Source organism: Phascolarctos cinereus, unplaced genomic scaffold, assembly GCF_003287225.1.
Source record: "Phascolarctos cinereus isolate Bilbo 61053 unplaced genomic scaffold, phaCin_HiC Scaffold_4;HRSCAF=312, whole genome shotgun sequence".
NCBI lineage: Eukaryota > Metazoa > Chordata > Mammalia > Diprotodontia > Phascolarctidae > Phascolarctos > Phascolarctos cinereus.
The window spans coordinates 723924373-723946979 of NW_027555847.1; the positions used below are offsets into that span (position 1 = coordinate 723924373).

Genomic DNA, 22607 nt, shown 5'->3' on the forward strand with positions numbered 1-22607 from the left:
GGGAGAAGCTTTGGAATGTGATGCCTGGCTGGGAAGGCAGCAGAACACTGAGGAGAAATCTTATGAATGTAATGAATGTGTAAAGTCCTTCTACCACAGCACCCAACTTCCTGAGCCTCAGAAAATTCATACTGGAGAAAAACCTTATGTGTGTAAGGAATGTGGGAAAGCCTTCCGCTGTCGCCCAGCTCTTACTCAGCATTGGAAGATTCATACCGGAGAGAAACCTTATAAATGTATGGAATGTGGGAAGGCTTTCCATCAGAGGGCAGGACTTAATCAGCATAAGAAAACTCATACCAGAGAGAAACCTTACCTGTGTAAGGAATGTGGGAAAGCCTTTCACCAGAGCACAGCACTCACTCTGCATCAGAGAGTTCATACTGGAGAGAAACCTTATGAATGTATGGAATGTGGGAAGGCCTTCCATCAAAGGACAGGACTTAATCAACATCAGAAAATTCATACTGGAGAGAAAACTTATGTGTGTAGTGAATGTGGAAAGGCTTTCCACCAGAGCCCAACTCTTACTCGACATCGGAGGATTCATACTGGAGAGAAACCTCATGTGTGTAAGGTGTGTGGGAAGGCCTTCCACCAGAGCACAGCACTTACTCAACACCAGAGGATTCACACTGGAGAGAGACCTTATGAATGTACCAAATGTGGGAAATCCTTCAACTGCAACTCATACCTTATTTCCCATTACAGAATTCACATTGATGACAGACCATATGAATGTAAGGAATGTGGGAAGGCCTTCCGCCGGAGCACACAGCTTACTCGACATCGGAGAATTCATACTGGTGAGAAGCCCTATGAATGTAACGAATGTGGAAAAGCCTTCTATCGACGGTCAGGACTTACTGGACATCAGAAAATTCATACTCGAGAAAAACCTTTTGGAATCAAATGAATGTAGGAAAGCCCCCAGAACTCAGCACTTACTTGCATCAGATACTGGAGAGAAACATTATAAACATAATGAATGTGGGAATGCCTTCTGCCAGATGATAGGACTTATTTGACATCTGAGAATTCTCATTGGACCTAAAGAATGTGATGTTTGAGGGAAGGCCTTCCTCAAGAGTAAAGAACTTACTCAGCACCAAAGGAATCACACTGGAAAGAAACTTTATGAATGCCAAGTCTTCTGAAGTAATGCATGTGTGAACTTTCACTTTGATGAAAGATTTAGAATCAAACTAAAAAAGGACATAATAGAAAAAGAAAACTCCAAGTTTCCCACAATGGGTTTTTCTTATTTTCTTTTAAAGGAAGACTATGAAACTATTTATTGACCACTGTTCATCAGTATTTGCAATAAACTAAATAATATGCAGTTGTATAACATTAGAGTGACTGAAAATTATTGTCTTTATTCTTCATGCACAAAGTGACCCAAATGCTAAACTGTTTGAGTATCCACATTTAAGGGATGAGTTGGGGTAAAGGAAGAAAAAAGTCCACACCAGTAGTATAGAAGACTAGATAGACTGGTGTGTTTACTTAGCCATTGTGCCACTAGTTATTAAAATATACCTTTTTTCCATCAAATTTTCACCTTTACCAGCAGAATGTTACAGTTTCAGCAGATAGGGATGTTACTACATGATTAAGAATAGACTTGGTTAGTAAAAGATGTGTTGTTCAGTTTTTTCAGTTGTATTTGACTTTTCACGATCCTATTTGGGAATTTCTTGGCAATGATACTGCAGGGGTTTGCCATTTCTTTCATTCTACAGATGGGGAAATTGAGACAAACAGGGTTAAGTGACTAGCCCAGGGTCACACAGCTACTAAGTGTCTGAGGCCAGATTTGTTATTAGTGTTCCTGACTCCAGACCCTGTACTCTCTACACTTTGCCGCCTAGCTGTCACTAAAAGATGTAACATCCCCACTTTCCAAAACATGAAGTCAGAGTTTTCCTATTTGAAAATCAAGACTAAAATGGTGAATTTTAGGTAAATATGAAAATATTTTCAAATTCTGGCATTATTTACATATATTTTTAACCCAAGATTGAAAACTTTCATAGAAGGACAATATCAATAAGCTGAGAACTAGAACTTGGGGATTTTGTGAGTAAGCATGTCTGCTTTGTCAAAACTATAGATACAAAGCTTCTGCCCTTCTCCCCAACTTCACACGCACACACATACACACACACACACACACACACACACATCTCCATCAGCATTACAATCAGTGTCTTTGGGAAGAAAAACATCTTTTTTGAGAAATTCTGAGCTGGTTTCACAAATTCTGTGTCAATTTGAGGCCACCCTTTGGGCCCATAGGAAAGATGTCCATTAACACCTCAACAGAGACAGTATAGACTCTGAACATTTATGCATTCATGGATACTCCAGGATGGTGTCAAAATGCTTAAAAATTATCTTGTTTTGCCCCAAAGCAGTTAGTTTTTAGAAATTTCAGAATAGCGTGTTCTCTGAGGCTTGGGGGAAACTTGTTCCTGTGTTCCTTAGAACTGAAAAATAACTACCTGCAGCAACTTGTAGATGGCTTTTCTTCTCTTCGCAAAATGGAGTTTTAGAAATTGGTTTCAAATGAATGCCACAGTTCTGCATAGACCCAGAGTTCACTGGCAGGCAGCTCTAAGCACAAACTTGGGTGCCACAGTAATGACCATGAGAGGTATTAATAGTTATGAAAAACTTAGCTCTAAGGGGACAAAGTTAATTCCATAGCACCAGATTTGTCATTCTGTGACAAATGAGTAAACACAAAGAGTTTGTATTAACTTGTTCAGTGTAAACACCAGTTCTGATAATACAAAACAAAATGAAAACCTGCTAAAAAAAAACTTAATCAAAATCAGTCTTTATATTTATGTGTAGGTATGAGGATAGCTAGCTAGAGAGATTATAGACAAATAAAAGGATAGATAAGATGAGTGAGCGATGAAAGTGTTTACTGTGCTTCATCTGGACGGGAATACCTGGTCAGCCGTACAACCTGTACAACTGTACACAGAGCAGTGATTGAAGACACTTCCTGTTTGTTTCTTTTGCCAGGACCAAGTCTGCTTCCTCAGAAGCTTCCCGCCTTATGAGAAACATTAGTTCTCTCTGGGTCACAACCTCAAGGAAAGCTGTTACTTTGTCATCAGATTCGTTTATTTTTATTTTATTTTATTTTATTTTTTACTTAGGGACATTGGCTATTTTTGGAAGTCATCTTTTTTTTTTAACTTACTTTTTGAGAATTAAGAAATACTTCAATTGGATCTTTTCTTCATGTTCCCACATATTGTCAGCATCTGTTAAGCCTTTCCATTTTAAGAACTATTTAACTTTCTTATTCACCACTCATTGGTCCATCATTTTCTCCCCAAATTCCTCTGGCTCTGCTTCCTCCAAGTATTTATTTACTCTTGCCTTTCTGTGTTCCACTTCCTTTTTGTTGCTTTGTGTAAGGTAATACATACATACATACATACATACATACATATACATATATATATACACACATATACATATGTGTGTGTATATATATACATACATACATACACACATATGACTGATCTGAGGGTGCCCGCCTATCCTGCATACATTTTAGTATTGCTGGTGAAAGGAAAATTGAGGTTGGGTGAGGCATGGTAGCTGCTGCTGGCATACTGCTCCCCATTGCCTATGGTGGTGATGGAAGAGGTAGCATCTTGATGGAAGAAGGGGCACGGTGACTTTCCCAACATTTTCCTCTCTCAAATCTCAGAGCACTTCACTCTTCTAATGCACATGCTTGTAGCAGAGAGTCAAATGAAGATGAGGATTTTATGCAACGGCTACATGGATGCCTAGAAGAAATGAAGCAAGAGATAAACATGTAATAAAAGCCCTGGAGGAATTAGAAGCAGAGTAGAATAAAAAGAAGAGAAAGTAGTAAACCTCATTGAAGTAACAGACTCCCTGAATACTAGAATAGAGCAAATAAATTAGTGGCTCCATGAGACAGCAAGAAATATTAGAACAGAATAGAAAAAGTATCTGAGATTAAAAAAATAAAAAACTTGACCTGCAAGGAGAGGGATCTTTTAAGAACCATTGGACCCCCTGAAAACCAAGATTTTTTAAAAAGCCTAGAAATTTCTAATAAAATCATAAAATAAAAATAAACAAAACCACCAAGAACTATAAGAACCAGAGGGCAAAACCAAAAGAGAAATAATGCACCATTCACCTCCTAAAAGGAACACCAAAAGGTATAGTCCCAGGAATATCATAGCCAAAAATCCAGGATTTCCATGACAAAGAAAAAATACTGCAAGAATCCAGAGAGAAGCAGTTAAAATACTAATAAACTGTAGTCAGGAGCACACAAGACTTGATAATGTTTACCTGGAAAAAGAAATCTTAGAATACAGTATTTCAGAAAGCAAAAAGATAACAGACTTCCACCAAGAATAATTTATCCTGCAAAGGCAAAGCTAAGTATAATCCTATGAAGGGGAAAACGCATCTTTTAGATAGAGTACTTTTAAGCATTTATGATGAAAAGATGAGAGCTGAATAATATCTTTCAGATAAAAACATGAGATTCCAGAGAAATCTAGAAAGGTAAATTTATTTGAGTAATTAGAAAGAGCTATATAGTGACATTGTGTTAATATCCTAATAGCAAGAGAAGAAATATGTCTCTTTAGAACATTAATATCTTCAAAGGGTACTGAGGGAGTTTTAAAAAAAAAAAAAGAAAACTGTCCTGGGAGTTATTAGTTCTGTTTGAGAGTCTGAAGAAGGTAAAGAAAAGGGATACATTGGGGAGACAGGAGGAAGAAGTGAGTGAAACTCATTTCTCAAAATTGTAACACCTGAAAAGAAAAATATCCAAGCATGGCAGAAAGGATGAGGAAGCAGGCATCAGATAACTTCATCCATATGAAACAGACAAAGGAGGGTTGAATACACCCCTTCCCAACACACCTCTGCCCACCCCAAACATGGTGGCAGGGGTTTGGTGTTAAGAAAACCTCCTCTCTCCCGATACCTGGGAGGGAATAAGCACAGGCAAAACTAACTTTCTAATCTAGAAGGAAAGAAAGGAAAAAAAAAACTAGAATCTGGGGGAAGAGGACGGGGGCTTAGATTTGACTCAAGACAGGCACTGCCTGAACAAATTGTGATATATGAATGTGATGGAATGTCATTATTGTAGTGTTAGAAATGACCAGAGACAATTGGGAGAATCCTAGGTAATGTGAACAGATGCAGAGTGAAGTGAGCAGAACCAAGAAGACAGTTTGTAGAAGGCTAACATTTTGAAGAAAAGCAACTTTGAAAGACTTATGAATTAAAAACTCTGATCAATGAAATGACCAACTATGTCTCCAAAGAACCTTTGATGAAGCATGTGATCTACTTCCCAAAAAATCAAAATATTTTTCATCAATATTCATTAGTTATTGGCCTAAAATTCTCCTTCTCTTTATCCTTCTCAGGCTTAGGTATTAAAATTATGTCTCATAAAAGGAGCCAGATAAAGTACCTTCTTGCTTAATAGTTGAAAATAATTTTCATTTTGGTAGTAATTGTTCTTTAAAAGTTCGATAGACTTCTGTAATTTCATCAGGACCAGAACATTTGTTTCTTTGGGACTTCCTTCATAGTTACTACTGTTTCCTTTCAACTTAAGATCTCTATTTGGTCTTCTGCTGCTTGGAGTATTTTATAGTTTTAAAGGTACTCCTCTATTTCTTTAGCATTCTCAGTTTGGCTAGCATATAACTAACTGTGCATAGTAAGTTCTGATAATTCTTTGTATCTCTTCTGGTTTTTGTTGTGATTGTTTAGTTGCTATTTTGTTGGTTTAATTATTTGCTGCCTTTTTGATCAGGCTGGTCTAAGGTTTATCCACTTTGTTGGTCTTTTCAAGGAACAGCTTTTAGTTTTATCTATCTTTTCTATAATCTGCTTGGTCTCCAGTTTATTTATTTCTCCTCCAATTTTCATTATCTCCTCTTTTGTGATTTTTGAGTTTGTTCATTTGTTGGGTTTCTAATTTTCTTTTCTTTTTTTTTTTGCATTTTTAATTTAGGTTTGTTTTATTTAAGTTTAATGTTAATTCCATGCTGTGTTTCAGTAAGAACAATACAGATTCTGTATCTGTGGCTCCAGTCAGATATCCAGTAGTACAAATTAGCTTCAAGTTACACATACTGAACGAAAGAGGATAAATGACTGAAGGAGGGCAAGGAGTAAAGGGGGAGAAGGGGAAAAGGAAGGAGAAAAACCCAAAGAATTGAACATGCATGCAGGCTTTTCAATACCACCTTCTATGCTAACCTGCTGTGAGGGAAGGTCAAAGTCGGCAAGAATGAGCAGCCACAGATTGTTGGGCTGTTACTAGCACCATTTCAACACAGTTTGGAAAACACTTTCTACAGCAAAACCACTACAATAAATGTTCCAACGCAACCTGTAACTTCAAGCTAAACACCCAATTAATTTTAAACATTGGTATAAAATTCGGTTTAAACTATTATAAAAAGGAAAAATGTCACTACATGTGCCCTACGGTGTCATAAATCTCTCTCCTAGACTCTCGCTTCATCTAGAAGTCTAATGGCATTCCAATGTAATATCTATTTCTAATGGTTATCTTGCCACATCTGGCACGGAGACAATACAGTAATGCTGAAAAAGCCTCTCTGCAGTCCTGTTAGTGTCTTAAAGAACCTAAAAGCTGGGACCAGTAAGATCCACAGAAATTCTCTTGCCTTTAAGAACTTTGAAAACTGTTTAAAGAAAAAAAACCCAACAGGGCAGGAACTTAAATTCTGAGACCAAATGTAAAATTCAGATTTGGTGGTTCTCCGTGACAATGGGGAATTTTCGGGGGGAGAGATGGGGAGGAGTGGGGTGGTCAGAGATGGATTCTCTTGTTGGCTTTGATGTCTCTCTCACCTTCCACGTCTTGCAGCGCTTCTCTATTCTGTTCTTCACCATCATCCTGCATATCTGAAGTCCGTAGTGTCAGGTTGTTACTGTCATGGTAACAACTGCACGATAAGTGTCGAGTCCTCATAGCTTTCTTTACTCAGTGTATCCAGTTCTGCAATTGCATCATCAAAAGCTGCTTTTGCCAACCTACAGGCACGGTCAGGGGAATTGAGAATTTCATAGAAGAATACGGAAAAGTTGAGAGCAAGACCTAAGCAGATGGGGTGCGTTGGCGGAAGTTCTGTCATTGCGATATCACTAGCAGTTTTATAAGCCACCAAGCTATTCTCTGCAGCCTCCTTCCTGTCATTTCCTATGGCAAATTCAGCCAGATAGGTACCTGTGTTGGTCCCATTTTATTTTATAATAGAAAACCTTGGACTCGCCAGTGTTTGCTGCTGGAATGAGGTGTTTGTCCAGTACGTCACAACAGATTAATTTTAGTTCAGTCTCAACCATTTGCCGATATTCCCGAATCGTTTTTAGTTTGTCTTCTCCTCCCTTGTTTTCTTTTTTCTGTTCAATGCTGCTGATTATCCGCCAGGACGCTCTTCTGGCTCCGATCACATTTTTACATGCTACTGACAGTAGGTTTCTTTCTTCGACTGTCAGCTCCACGACCATTCCTGCTACTTTCTTCACGGATTCCATCATTTCGTCATATCACTCGGCCTGCTCGGCCAGTTTCACCTGGTACACCTCCCGATGGTCCATAGCGGCGGCGGCTCCAGCAGGGTCTGCGCGACGGATGGCAGCAGATGGCAGCTCCGACTCTCTTGTCAGCTTCTCGTTCGGCGTCCGGGCAGCAAAGATGTAATTTTTTAAAAAAATATACATTTAATTCGTTATTGCTCTCCTTTTCTATTTTGTTATAGCCCAATGTGTTCCATCACAGTTTTATACCAAAATTTCTTTATTTTCAAGGTGTTGGATAAGCCTCTTTAGTTTCCAGTTCTTTGACACTAGAGCTGATATATATATATAGGAATGTATGTGTGTATACATACATATATACACATATACATACATACATAAATGTCCTTTTCCTCTTTCTTGTAGTCCGTTCGGGTATAGGTCTTGTAGTTGCATCACTCAGTTAAAAGCGTCTGTTACAGATTAGTGAATTTGTATTCTAAATTGCATTAAAGAATGGCTGAAACAATTCAGTGTATTAATGTGCATGTTTTTGCAAAGCCCTTCCAACATTTGTCATTTTCCTTTTTTATCAGCTTTGCTAACTGATGGCTGTGAGTTGGAACCTCCAAGTTGCTTAACTATATAGTAATTGTTTGGTTGTTTGATTGGTATGGTGCTAAATAAGTACATTAATTCAGGTAGAATTAACATTACTATTATAGTGGCCTGGCCTACTCATAAGCATTTAACATTTTTTAAAAAATTTAGGATGTTTTTATTTATGTTAACAGCACTTTGTAGTTGTTTTTTTTTAATCACCAGGATATACTTTTCTTTTTCCTATGTGTATATTTTACTTATTTTTAAAATGGAATTTTTTCAAATGATCAAAAATCTACTCTTTATCCTTCCTACTCATCCCCTTCCCATTGGAAAAGAAAAAGAAAAAAATCCTTTGTTACACATAAATTTGGTCAATAACACCAATTCCTACCTTGGCCAAGTTTTAAAAATGATGTGTCTCAATCCACACTCTGATTTGATTGCCCCTTTGTCAGAAAGTAGGTAGCATGTTTCATAATTGATCATTTAGAATCATGATTAGTCTTTGTATTTGTGCATAAGACTTTCAAAGTTGTTTGTCGTTACAATACTGTTGTTATTATATAAATTATTGGTGCTGCTCACTTCACTTTGCATCAATTCATGTAAATCTTCTCAGGTTTCTCTGAAACTATCCCTTCCACAGTTTCTTATGGCAAAATAGTATTCCATTACATTCATATGCCATAATTTGTTAGACAAGTGATGGGGTCCCTCCAAGTTTCCAATATTTTGCCATTAGAAGGAATCGATTTAAGCCTAATTTCTTCTATATTGCTTTCCACATTTCTTATCACATAGAGATAAGCAGTTTGGTTTTTGTGGTTTACAACACACAGGGTTAGGGGTTCCAATACTTCTGAATCCCCCTTATCTAGTCTGTTTCATTGATCTACTTCTGTGTTTTTTAGCCAATATCAAATGGTTTTACTGACTGCCATTTTTTAATATAGACTGAGATCTGGGACAGTAATTTCCACTTGATTTCTACATCTTTAAAAATTATTTCCCTTGATATTCTACATCTTTCGTTTCCACATATGAACTTTGTTTTTGTTGAGTTTTTTTAAAAAATCCCTTTGAAAGTTTGATTGGCATGGCATTAAAATTGTAATTTAATTTTGGAGATATTTTCATTTTTATTATACTGGCATGGTCTATGAGCACTGAATATTCCTCCAGACATTTTAGTTGTTTTTGTTTTTGTTTTTAAATTTCTTTAAGGAGCACTTTGTAATGCAACATACAAATACTTTGTGTGCTTTGGTAGATTGATCCTAAATATTTTATGTATTTTATAGTTATTTTGAATGAGATCATGCTTTCTATGATTCTTTTGGGCTTTGTTATTATTAAATAGAAATGCTGTTGATTTTTGTGCGGTTTTTTGGCAGCCTATTTGTGTCAATGAATATTTTTTGCTGGCTCCCTAGGATTTTCTAAGTAAACCATCAGGTAAACTGCAAATAAGGATAATCTTACTTCCTGTTGGCTATCTTTACACCTCTAATTTTTCTTTTGTTTTGTTGTGAACATTTCTAAAATTATATCAAATAATTGGGGGAGGGGCATTCTTGCTTTACTCCTGTGGGTCTGGGGTCACCTTAAGGAAAAATAGCTCTTGAAAGAAACTTGTTTAAAAAGAGGGAGAACAAAAATTAGAGATAAATATAAACCTAACCCTCTTAACTTTAAATGTTAGTAGATTATACAATCCAGTAGTATAAAAGAGAATGACAGATTAGATAAGAAAATAAGACCCCATAATTTGTTGCTTACATGAAAAAAAGGAAACAAGAATATATTTAAAGAAATATCATTTAAAGCTATTAAATAACTTAATTATTTAAGGTACACCGTATTGTAAACCAAAGGTTCTCAGTGTAGGGTACATAGACTTTCAAGGGGGTCTATGAAATTGGATGGAAAAACACTACATTTTAATTTCAACAAAATTGGTTCCCTTTGTAATCCTCTATGTGTTATTTTACGTATTTAAAAACGATATTCTGAGAAGTCCATGGCTTCTGCAGACTGCTAAATGTATCCATGACGCAATAAAGAACCCTTGCTTTAAACAACTCAACATCTACAAAGATACAATAATCCTCTCTTGTTCCAGAGGCACTGATTGAGACATCAGCTACCAGGTGCCCATTCCTGGGGTCTATATGAATAAATACTTAATACTCATAAGACAGCTTTCTGTTATATTTTAAAACATTACCTCCTAAATGTGCAACATCTCTGTGAACATGGAAGGAGGAAAGAGTTTCAGATAAAGAAGCAAGCACGAGATCAATATGTATAAGATGTCTTTCCATCTAATCTATCAGTTGCCAATCTGGAAACAGACCCATCTGCTCATTAGCAACAGTGTTGTAGACAACCCATCAATAAATATAAATGGAATGATGCAGGTCATCTTGTAGGTCTTCAAAGATAGCAAACAGATGTCATGGAGTTTTTCAGGAGCTGAAGTTGTGAAGTATAACAAGTTTTCTATTCACTTACTCAGAGGGGCAGCTGAACTCCTGTGACTAAGAAATGTTTCTTGTTTGAGTCCACCTGCAAGGTCAGAGAAAGTGCGCCAGACTCCCTGATGTCTACCTGCATCCCTCAAGGATAACATATTTCCTCGAGGCAAGAATAGAGCAATGATTAGCAGGAGAACTGAACTACTTCTTTTTTAAAAAAATTAATTTGTTTCTTTTTAGTTTTCAACATTCACTTCCACAAGATTTTGAGATCCAAATTTTCTCCCCATCTCGTCCCTCCCTCCACCCCAAGATGAGAACTGAACTTCTAAACTTAGCTTATAGACAAAGAAATGTGGCTTGGACAACTGTACTAAATGGGGCAGTAACAATCAGATCAATTGCAGGATAGAATTGATTATAAAATGATACAAAACCAATTTAATTTCTTCAGAGGGAAGGCACTAGGATTACACTGGGTTAGGGAGGTCTTCCTGTAGGATTTTAGCTAGGACTTGAAGGAAGTCAGGGAGGCCAGGAAATAGACATGAGGAAGGAGAACGTTCCAGGTGAGGGAGATAGCCGTTATCCATTCATATTTTGATTAGCATTATATGACACCTGTAAATTGATTCCATGGTATCTTTCCTATAAGTGCATGAGAGAATGTGTCAGAATCTAGGTAAACTAAACCAAAAGAATTTCCCCTGATCTCCCAGTCTAATGACTGTATTACAAAGGAAACTGGGTTGATCTTGCACCGTCTCGTCTTGATGAAGTTGTTATCACTGCTTCTGTTTCAGTAACTATCCCTTTTACGGATCTAGGGGTCTAGACTTTTCTCCAGGCATCAGTCAAGCTCACTGGCTTCTAACTAGCAGATTAAATTCTCTTCCCTTTTGGGGAAAAATGGACAGATTTGCCCTTCTCTAGTCATGTGATGCTCACACTTTCCACCATTTTTCAAAAATTATTCTCAGCAACATTGTAGCTACACAGCCCTTGTCTTTTACTACCCTGTCATTCACTTCATGGGATCATCGATCATAAAATTGTAGATTTAGAGATGGAAGGAGCCTCAGAAATCATTTAGTCCAACCCCTTCCTTTTATAGATAAGGAAACTGAGGCTCACAAAAGTCACCTGACCTGCTGAAGGTCACATAGGTGATAAGTTGCATATCCAGGCCCTCTGACACCAGATCTTGGGCCTTGTGGCTTGAACTTGTCCAGGTCAGTTTGGTGCAGGGCTCAGGCTTTCTTACTTTCTCCCCATCTGTGATGGGTATCAACTTACCGCTAATCTTTCTTCTTTTGTTCTTTTTGGCCAGGATGGCCCCTTAGCCTCAGCACAGACATTTCAGACACAATGAATGTATCTGGCAACATGAGGAGAAACACCAGGATGGGGCATGGTGACTGCTGGGTAGAGGCCTCTCCTGGGCTCTAGTCGGAGGTTTGGTACAAATTTGTTATTTGAAATTGCATGGTCACATGACTTCTTTTGGACTCAGCTTCCTTGCCTACAAACTAAAGGAGTTGCTCTAGATAATCAGTATTTTTCTCTTCTGGAGGCAATATTCTGATTCTATGGGACTGTTCATCTGATTTGGAACAACGCTTAATTATTCATTCAGAAAGTGACCTCCAGCACCTTTCACATTTTGGTCCTAATACTGGCCTTGACATGTAGTTCTGGGAGATATTCTCATATAGTGAAAAAGAGCCTTGGACTTAGAATCAAAAGACCTGGGTTCAAGTTCCAGCTGTGATACATGCACACATGGTAGCAATCTGACCTTCGGTGAACTATGGCATTGCCTTCAGCTCCAATTTCTATTTTGGGAAAATCTAATAACTGACTTGCCTACTTTACTAGGTTCTTTGGAGTATGTTGGAGTGTGTTCTTATAAATTATAAATGACTCTACACATATAGTCTTATCTAGTCTATATTTTAAAATCTGGCAGATTTTTCTTGATGGCAGAAACAGAATATAATATTAAATATATTACAGGTTGACAGCAGATATTTACACTTTTAAATTTCTTTCAGATTTTGAAAGCAAGCAGTCACCTTCAAAGTTGGACCTTTCTATGGAAGTATTATCCCATGAAACATTCACAAGGGATGATTCTTGTATCTCCAAATCAGGTGAAGCTTTGGAATGTGACATCTGGCTAGAGAGGCAGCAAAGCAATGAAGGGAAAGCTTATGAATGTGATGAATGTGGAAAGACCTTCCATCAGAGGACAGGACTTACTGAACACCAGAAAATTCATACTAAAGAGAAACCTTATGAATGTAATAAGTGTGGGAAGGGCTTTCATCAGAGCACAGGACTTTCTGCTCATCAGAGAATTCATACTGGTGAGAAGCCATATGAATGTAATGAATGTGGAAAGGCCTTTTACTGGAGCACAGGACTTACTCAACATTATCAGACAATTCATGGTGGAGAGAAATCACATGACTATGAGAATACCTTCTGTCAGAAAATAAGATTTATTTGACATGATAATTTGTACTGTTATAAACAAATGCATGTAATATTTGTTGTAAAGTTTTCTTTCCTCAAGAACAAATGATTTAATCATCAAAGAATTCACAATGGAAAGAAACCTTATGGATATAAAGTCTCATATCCATAAGGTTTCTTTCCATTGTGAATTCTTTGCACATCAGAATGATTTCAACCAAAACATTAATTTTGCTAAAACATATAGAATTCAGGCCAAAAAAAAGCAAATAGAGAAATCTCAAATTTCTCATATTGGCTTTTCTTTGTTCTTTTAAATAAGAACATGAAACTATTTATTGACAACTGCTCATCAGCACGTATAATAAATAATATAGAGTTGTATTACATCCCGGTGCCTACCTTGCTTTGTTTTTGCCTGACTTCTCTGGAGCTCAGGACCCACATGCTAAAAAGGCTGGTTCTGTATGTTCAAGTGATAGGTTGCGATAAAGAAGTAAAAACATGCTTGTCAGTAACATAGAAGGCTATGGAAGCATTGGTGAGTTTGCTTACCCATCATCTGTGCCCATAGTTAGGAAAACTGAACAACTCCAAATGCCTGTCTTTATCCAAAAAATATTAAAGGTCCATCAGATAGGGACATTACTGCGTGATAGGAAACAGACCTTTTAGTTAGTAAAGATGTGCTATCCTCACTTTCCAAAACAGGAAATGTAATTTTTTCTCTTTGAAAAATCACATCTGAAATGGTTTTCATAAGCTTGAGGTAAATATTAAAACACATTTTGAAACAAGTCCTGGCATCATTTACCATGTTTAAATCTTTCTTTCTTCTTTCTTTGCTAGGCAATGGAGTTAAGTGACTTGCCCAGGGTCACACAGCTAGTAAGAAGTTATGTGTCTGAGGCTGGATTTGAACCCAGGTCCTCCTGAATCCAGGGCTGGTGCTCTATCCACTGCACCACCTAGCTGCCTTGTCTTTCTTTCTTTCTTAGATTGGCTCTATCCTATAGCTGGAAGTATAGCAACCACTCATGGGTTTGATCTCACTACTGATTGGCACAGGAGTATTGCTTTGTTCTGTTTCTGACCTATGTTGGCTTGCCCATCCTTAGGCAGCCTCCTGGCCCCCTGCTCTGTGGAGCTCCACAATATTGGTGCCAGACCTCATTGCAGACATCTGATTGGCGTAGCCAATTACAACCTGGGACCACGGCACTTAAGGGATCCACCAGCTTCAGCTTCTCCAGTAGTGTGGATCGCAGGCGTGTGTCCCCATGCCTGGTGGATTAAACATTTCCAAAGAAACATCAGCAACATCAGTAAGATTAGGGTTGGTTTTTTTGTTTTCAATCCAACAAGGCTACTCTGTGACAACAACAGGCAAAATCTGTCACCCCTAAAAATTCTTTCTGGGTTATAATCAATTTAACTTTGGGGAGAAAACATTTTTTTTAATCCTTTTTGGAGAAATTTTGAGCTTTTTTAAATATCTTGCAGCAATTTGGAGCTACCTTTTAGATCCACAGGAAAAATGCCCATGACCACCTTAATTAATGGTGTCAGGATAGGTTCTGAAGAATTATGCATTCATCACAAAGACTACTTTAGCAAGGTTCCAAAGAATTAGTGTTTGGAAACTTCAGGATGGCAAATTTTCTGAGGCTAAAAGTTGGTTCCACGTGTCAAAATTCTATACGGACACAAATTTTTCTTAGAGACAAATAACCATAGGCATACATGAATTCAAAATAGTTGAGGTTCTGAAGCAATGATTGGAATGAATTAATATTAATAAAAGCTTTTCTCTGACATGGAGAAAGTGAATTCCAGTGTATCCCTGGTAGGAACAGCATCTACCAGAGGCCCTGCCATGTAGCCCAGGAAACACCCCGAGACTTGATAGGCCCAAGGGACAAAGATTTGAATCACTGCTACATTTCTCCTGGCCAAAGCCCTTTCCGGGGGATATACTGGGCCAGTGTGAACACTTATACCTTACTTGCAAACAGATCAGAGCTTGATTTGTTTTATTGATCGTCTAAACTTAGAAAGTAATAGAGAAAATGCTAAAAATACAGATTAAACCTAAAAATGTTGTACACAGATCTTTTTCCCCCAGAGAGCCAGTTAATATGTTAACCATTAACCAGCTCACCCCTGTTTTGGTCCCACTGTATTCTGTCTTCTTCAATCTATCCCTATCTACTGACTCCATCTCTGGCATATACAGGCCCATGTCTTCTCCACTCCCAAAACCCCCTCATGATCTGTCCATCCCTGACAGTTACTGTCCTATGTCTCTCCTCCCTTTCATGGTTAAACTCCCTGAAAAGCCACCTACATTCAGTGCCTTCATGTCCTCTCTTTTCACTTGATTCTTTGCATTGTCTGGCCTCTGCATTCTGATGTCATCATCCAACTGAAACTCTGCCTTCCAAAGTTACCAGTTAGTTGCCTAATCTAATGGCCTTTTCTCAGTCTCCTCCTTCTTTAGCCGTCCACAGCCTTTGTCCATCACCACCTTCTCCTGGGTACTCTGTCTTCTCTAGACTTTTTGTGACTCTGTTCTTTTCTGGTTCCCCTCTTCATCCGGGTCGTCTCTAACTGTAGGTGTCCCCCTGAACTCCCCCTTATGCTGTCTCCCAGAGTGATCTCATCAGTTCCCATGATTCAATTATCATCTCCATGCAGATGATCCCCAAGTCTGTGCATCCAGCCCTGAGCTTTCTCTTGACTTCCAATCCTGCATCGCCATTTGCCTTTTGGGCATCTCGAATTAAGTGTTCTGGAAGCGTCTCACACTAACCCAACATGCTCCAAAAAGAACTCTTTATCTCCACCCCCAAACCCTCTCATCTTCCTAACTTCCCTGTTACTGGTGAGGGCACCACCAACCTCCCAGGTACCCAGCTTCATACCTGTATCATCCCTGACTCCTGACACACACTTCACACACACAGTCTGTGGTCAGATGCTGTTGTTTCTACCCTTTGCAGCATCTCTTGAATATACCCCCTTCTCTCCTCTGACACTGCTCCCACCCTGGAGCAGACCCTCATCACTTCATGCCCAGACCATTGCCATAGCCTGCAGGGGGCTCTGCTGCCTCAGGGCCTCACCCCACTGCCGTCCATCCTCCATTCAGCACCAAAGTGATCTCCCTAAAGCAGAGATCTGACCATCTGCTCAAAACCCTCCAACGGCTCCCTATTACCTTCAGCATCAAGAATTAAATCCTACTTACCACTGAAAGCTGTTCATGCCCTGACCCCCTCCTCCAGTCTTTCCTCTTGCCCCTCACTCCCCTCTACACACTGAAGTCTGGCTCCCGGGCCTCCTGGCTGTTCCCCCACAAGATGGTCCAGCTTCGTCCCATTCCTCGCCCCCCAGAAGGTTCTCCTCACCTCTAACTGAGCCTCTCTCCCTTTTTTCAAGACTCCATTCAAAGTCTGCTTTCTGCAGAAGAGCCTGCCTTTCCCAGCTACCCCACAGCAGCTAGCGCCTTCCCTGTGCATTATATTCCTTTAGTCGCTGTAATCTTATATACACATTGTGTCTTCCCCATTGAAGCATGTCCTCGTTAAGAGCCGAGATTTCCTCCCCCTTTCTTATGTCTGGTGCCTAGCACAGTGCCTGGTTCATAGAAAGCCCCCAACAAATGCTTATTGATGACCTCCTGGTCAAGTAAGGGTGACAGAGGCTGGTCCATCAGAGTCAGTGCCCTCCAGGCTTGGTGATGATCCCCTGACCAAGCAAGTCACAGCACCTCTCTGCTAACCAGACGCATTTGTGTATGGGGACTGGGCCAACTGAATCTACCCGGAGCAAGACCCTTATTCAGTACCTTCTAGCCAGGCAATGTGCTAAGAGCTGAGGTTACAAAGAAAGGCAAAAACCAAAACAAAAACTAGTTCCTGCTTTCAAGGAGTTGTAACAAGGGACCAAGAGAAAAATAAGTAAATGTATGTATGTAGATGTATATGTACATAAATACATATATATACAGACACGTATATATAGACACACACACTCTAATCATATAGAGGTAATATTAAGATGGAAGGCAGTAGCATTGTGGGGACTGGGAAAGGCGGGATTTTGGAGAGGGCCTGAAGGAAGCCAGGAGACAGAGATCAGGAGCCGTACCAACCAGCAGGCCATGCAGTAGTCTAGGAGCGAGATGATGAGGGCCTAGGTAAGAGACGGGCAGTGTCAGGAGAGAAGGGAGCATGTACAAGACCAGGAAGGTAGAAACAACAGGACGTGACGACTGAATATGGCGGGTAAGAGTGAAGAGTCAAGGATGCACTGGATTGTAAGCCTGGATGACTAGGGGGACATCAGAGAATCGAGAAGTTTGAAAGAGGACAAGTTGGGGGGGGGGAGACAATTCCATTTTGGAATACCTAGAGAACATCCAGTTCAAGGTGTCCAGTGGGCAGTTGTAGATGGGAGCTGAGAGGTCAGAACTGGAGCTATACATTGGAGAATCATCAGCATTGAGATGGTGGTTGACTTCATGGGAGCTGAGGACATCATCCAGTGAGACCGTACAGAGGGAGAAGAGAAGGGGGCCCAGGACAGAGCCCTGGGGAACACCCACAGTCAGCGGGCAGGATGAAGATGAGGATCCAGGCCTGTTCAGTGGAGGGAGGGTGATGACATCACCCCTGTAAGGAGCTTTGTGTGTGGCTCCTGAAACCTGAGATTGTCCAGGTTGATAAGAAGGAACAGGTAAAACCATACCATGACATCCAGAACGTCAGGGCCCTTCAGCTTCATCCAAACCTTAGGCATCCCTTAACACCCCCACCACACCTGGATTTAAAGAACTTCTGTACTTAACAGCATCCCCCAGGCTCCTGTCACACCAGGGACCCCCAAAGGATCCATCCACCTAGAAGCATAACAGACCCTTGTTGACCGACTGGCTTGTTTGGGGGCCCAGAATAAGCTTCAACCCTGGAGACCTAAAGCAGGTCATCCAGAAGTCTCTCTCCAAGCCCTCATGACTCCTTGAGGTCTGTGTTTTTGGAGGTCTCTGTCTCTATGGGCCAGACTAAGCAGAGCCTTTGCCAGGCACCCAGGGATGACCAGACAAAATGGCTTAGGCTTCTGAAGCTGCAAGGTAGCCGCTAGCTTTTGAAAAGCAGATACTTGGGAAGGAGGGGTGCTATAGCCCAGCCAAGGGATACCCAATGTTGAAGGCACCAAGGTCAAATGGCCAAGAAGGGCCACCACCACCACACGGATACAAGACTGCCCTTCACTCCCCCTGCCGCTTCCCCACCTAACCCACCATCAGCTGCCCTGAGTGAATGTCTCCACCCCAGGAGAAGGAGAAGTGATCGGAAGGAAGATGACAGGCACCTTCCCAGGCCAAGCCGGGGAGCAGGACTCCAGCAGGAGGAAAAATGGTCCAGGAAGAGCTCAGAGCAGATTGCTGCTAAAAGCCGCACCCAATATCCCTCAGTCCCTATGTGAATAGCCTGCTCCATGACCACATCAACTGGCTAGGGCTGGATTGTTGGACTGGGAGTCAGGAAGACCTGAGTTAGAATCCAGCCTCAGATACTTACCAGCTGCGCATGACCCTGTGCAAGTCACTTAACTTCTGCCTGCCTCAGTTTCCCCATCCTAGAAAACAGGGATGGCAATAGCACCATATCACCAGCCTTGTTGTGAGGATCAAATGAAATAAATACGTAAAGCTCTGGGCAAACCTTTAAGCGCTACACAAAAGTGGGCTGTTGTTATCGTCAACCAGCTTCTGAAGGAGGCACACTTTTCTGGCCTCAGCGCTTCAACGGCTCTCCTTTATGACAGACTAGCAAGGCCTTGCCCTCGCAAGAGGTGCAGCATTGGGCAGATTTGAGTTTTTAACTTTAAAAGGTTGTTTTTGAAAATTGCATGAAATATGCCCACTGGCTTTTCGGTCCCCGCTTGAAATCAACAGTTAACAGATGCATGCATGGGTTTGTTTTCCTACAACAATTTCATAGGGTCTGCAAGCCAGTTTTAGAGGATTCTTTTCAGGGCTGCTCTCAAATCCACATCGTAGGAAGAAACCACATCTGCACGTTAAATGGGGGTGGGGGAAGGGAACAAGCATTTATGAGGTGCCCACTATGTGCCACGCTCTGTGCTAAGCACCTTACAACGATCTCATTTGAGCCTCACAACAACCCTGGAGAAAGGGGTTATTATCCCCATTTTACACATGGGGAAACTGAGGCAAACAACAGTGAAGTGACTTGCCCAGGGTCACACACTGGTAAGTGTCTGAGGCCAGATCTGAAGTCAGGGCTTCTTGAATCCACATTATGAGTCCATGTTATGCCCAGTTCAAATATGGAAATTCATTGGAACCTACCTGCTTTATGTAGGGAATCCTTTCAAAAACTGAGGTTTTTGAATTTTAAAGTTTTTTTTTTAATTCAGTGAACCTGTGAAGACTACTTTGCATGAAAAGCATTCATTTTCCTGCTAAAGTATCCCAAAGCTAATTCAGTCTTGCCCTGAAGCGAACCATCCTACTTCTCAGTATGCAGAGGCTTACCAATGGGTGTTCACAGAGAACTAGCATCTTTGGGGCTAAGTCCCCCTGTTAGGTTGGGGGGTAGGGATGGGAAGCAGATCAGCCTTAGACTGTGTAAGACATGCACCACATTCCTCCATCCCTCCTCAAAATCAGTCTCCTCTTCCCTCTGTGATGGGTTTGCGTTCCAGGGAGAATTCTCTAAGACACCTCCTTGAACCCAGATTATTTCTGTGACATCATTGAACCTTGAGAGGCTAGATTCAGGCTGTTTGGCGAACACCGCCCAATTCTGAAAGACAGGAAACTGCACTGTATTTGCAGCAACTTTTCCTCAGATACAAACAGTCAGAAGCTTTAAAAATCTCACCTGCTGTGTCCTAGGCATCTGCGGAGCTGGGCCCACAGCTTAGGTTCAGTCAACTATGGCTGAAGTCCTTCCCAAGCATCGCTAGGGGCTGTATTCCCTCAATAAAGCCACAAAAACTGATGATATTTAGAACCCAAATTAGCTGGAGACTTGTAGGAAACCAAGGCAATATTTTCTTAGGAAAAAGGGGTACGTCTTGAAAACTTGTTGGACTGAATCTAGCCATTCCAGAGCACCAATTAGGCCTGAAACATGATGCTGTGATTTGTGTCTTCCTGGGTTTCCTCTGAACGAGGATCCAGGACGCTGGGTCTTCTGCTCTGTGGAGCCCAAGGGGTGCAGTTGGCCATTAGATTTACAGGAAAGAGCCTTAGACACTTCCAGGATGCTTTTGCCTGCATCACGCCCTTCGGTCTTCTATTTGGAAACCCACACGGCACACGAAGACAGGATTAAACCCCCAAAGGGGTGCAAATGATGGGCCTTCCCTTGGGCATGAAGTTGGAAAAAACATGACTGGAATGAACTGATTCTTTGGACCAGTTTCAAAAAAAGGGAAAAAAAGGACTTTTACCTTTGTGTTTACGTAACTAGTAAATCAAACCATTTTAGGGGAAGGCAGGCTTTGGTGAACTTCCTCTGTCCTATTTGCTCCCTTAGTGTGACTAGGACGGGCTCCAGACACTTGAAGGGTCCATTTAACGTTAAGGGGAAGTTATGGCCCAGTGCCAAACATCAGTGGAAAGGGAGTAATTCAATTTTGTCTAAATTTCTGCTAATTGAAGGCATCACTCAGAAGGGATTCCTGGGGAAAGAGTTTTCCTTTCCTCGTTCTTTTCACCACCACCAGCCTTTTAAAAACATGCCAAGTCTAAAAATGTTTAGAGAGAAGGCTCCTAATGGGAAGAAATGGGGGAAAGGGACACATCATTAACTTGGGCTTTTCAGTCAGAGATTCAGGGCAAACAGCTAACCTCTGATGAGTTCTGAAATACCCAGGCAGACCCTCTGTGGGCTTGGCTGGTTTCATTGGATGGGGGTCCTACTGAAATATATATGCTAAGGAGAAAATGCAAAGTGCTTGGAAAAGCACCCAGTTCCCCCTTTCCTCTTAACTAGAGTGTGTGGAGGTACACAACTCCTTTTTCTGTTTCCCAAATGAATACCCTCATTGTCCGAGGTTGGCTGTTTAACTCTCCCCACCTAGTAAGGAAAATAAAACCACCCTCATTTACAGACTGCTCTAGAGGCAGACGGTGGTCCAGTGCTCAGAGCACCATGCCTGGAGTCAGGAAGACCTGAGTTCAGATGGGACATTTACCAGCTATGTGATCCTGGGCAAGTCACTTAACCCCTGCCCCAGTTTCCTCAACTGTAAAATGTGGATAATAGTAGCACCTACCTGCCAGCATCGTGGTGAGGATCAAACAAGATTATATTTGTGAAGCGCTTAGCAAACCTATAAATGCTGGCTATTTCTATAGTACTGGCAGCTGAAAATTCTCTCAAGTTTGAGGCTGGTTAATTCTATTTTTAAACATCCATTTAACTCAATTCACTATTTTATCACATGCAACCATTAAATATAGCATTAGTTAAAAAAAAGGGAAGGTGGGGAGAGCAAAAACTTACCTGTTGTTAGACCTAAGGACTAGTGAATGGATGCTGCCGGGTCCTGCCACCACCTTTCATGAACAGTTGTCTGTTTTGAGTTGGGTGACGCAAATGGTCCCCCCAAGAAGAAGGGAATATCACGGTAGGCCTCCATAATTAAAATGAAATAGTGGTGCACTCAAGTCACCCTTCCAAGTCTTTTGGGTATCAGAGCCCTTCACCATCAGGCTGTGACTCTTTCAGAGACCTAGGGCCTCTTATCCCCACCTTAGTATCCAGTCTCTGCCACTAGCCCACTGGGCCCCTCCTTGGGATGATCTGGCTCCCAGAGATACCACTCTGCCTGGTTCACCAATGGCCCCACCAGTTACAAGAGCAGGACATGACACTGGATGTTGGCCGTCACTGATCAGATACTAGGGGATACTGTGAAAGATGGAGGCCCTGGCAAGTTCTCAGAGAGGGATGAGCTGCAGTCAGCCAGCCAGCATTTATGAAGCCCCTACTATGTTCCTATAGGGCAGCTAGGTAGCACAGTGGATGGAGTGCAAGGGCTGAATACAGGGAGACTCATTTTCCTGAGTTCAAATCCAGCCTCAGACACTTGCTAGCTGTGTGACCCTGGGCAAATCACTTAACCCCGTCTGCCTCAGTTTACTCCTCTTTAAAATGACAAACCACCCCAGTATCTTTGCCATGAAAGAGTCAGCCATGATTGAAACAAGTGACTGACAACAAATATGTTCCCAGCATGTGCTAAGTGCTTGGGATGCAAAGGAGGTCAAAGATAGTCCCTGTCGCAAGCATCTCACAGTCGAGTAGGGGAGACAGCTCCCAAGCAGCTCTGGACAAACAAGTTAAAAACAGAGTAAATGGGGATAGTCTGAGAGGGAAGGTCCTCAAATTAAGGAGGCTGAAAAAG

At 40.9% G+C, this 22607-nt stretch overlaps 2 protein-coding genes and 1 pseudogene across 2 annotated transcripts in view; 2 read left to right on the forward strand and 1 right to left on the reverse strand.

Moving 5' to 3' along the window:
• Positions 1-1356, forward strand: part of LOC110215148 (uncharacterized) — a 49764-nt gene extending 48408 nt beyond the window's left edge. The window contains 1 exon segment of the mRNA XM_020996372.2: positions 37-1356. Coding sequence (XP_020852031.1) covers positions 37-916 — 880 coding nt within the window. The 3' untranslated portion in view covers positions 917-1356.
• Positions 1357-6847: 5491 nt separating this feature from the next.
• LOC110215145 (14-3-3 protein epsilon pseudogene) lies at positions 6848-7683 on the reverse strand (annotated as a pseudogene).
• LOC110215321 (uncharacterized) lies at positions 7682-13544 on the forward strand. The gene is made up of 2 exons (XM_020996682.2): positions 7682-7776; positions 12734-13544. The coding sequence occupies exons 1-2, from the start codon at positions 7722-7724 to the stop codon at positions 13189-13191; spliced, it is 513 nt and encodes a 170-aa protein (XP_020852341.1). The 5' UTR covers positions 7682-7721; the 3' UTR covers positions 13192-13544.
• Positions 13545-22607: the final 9063 nt, after the last annotated feature.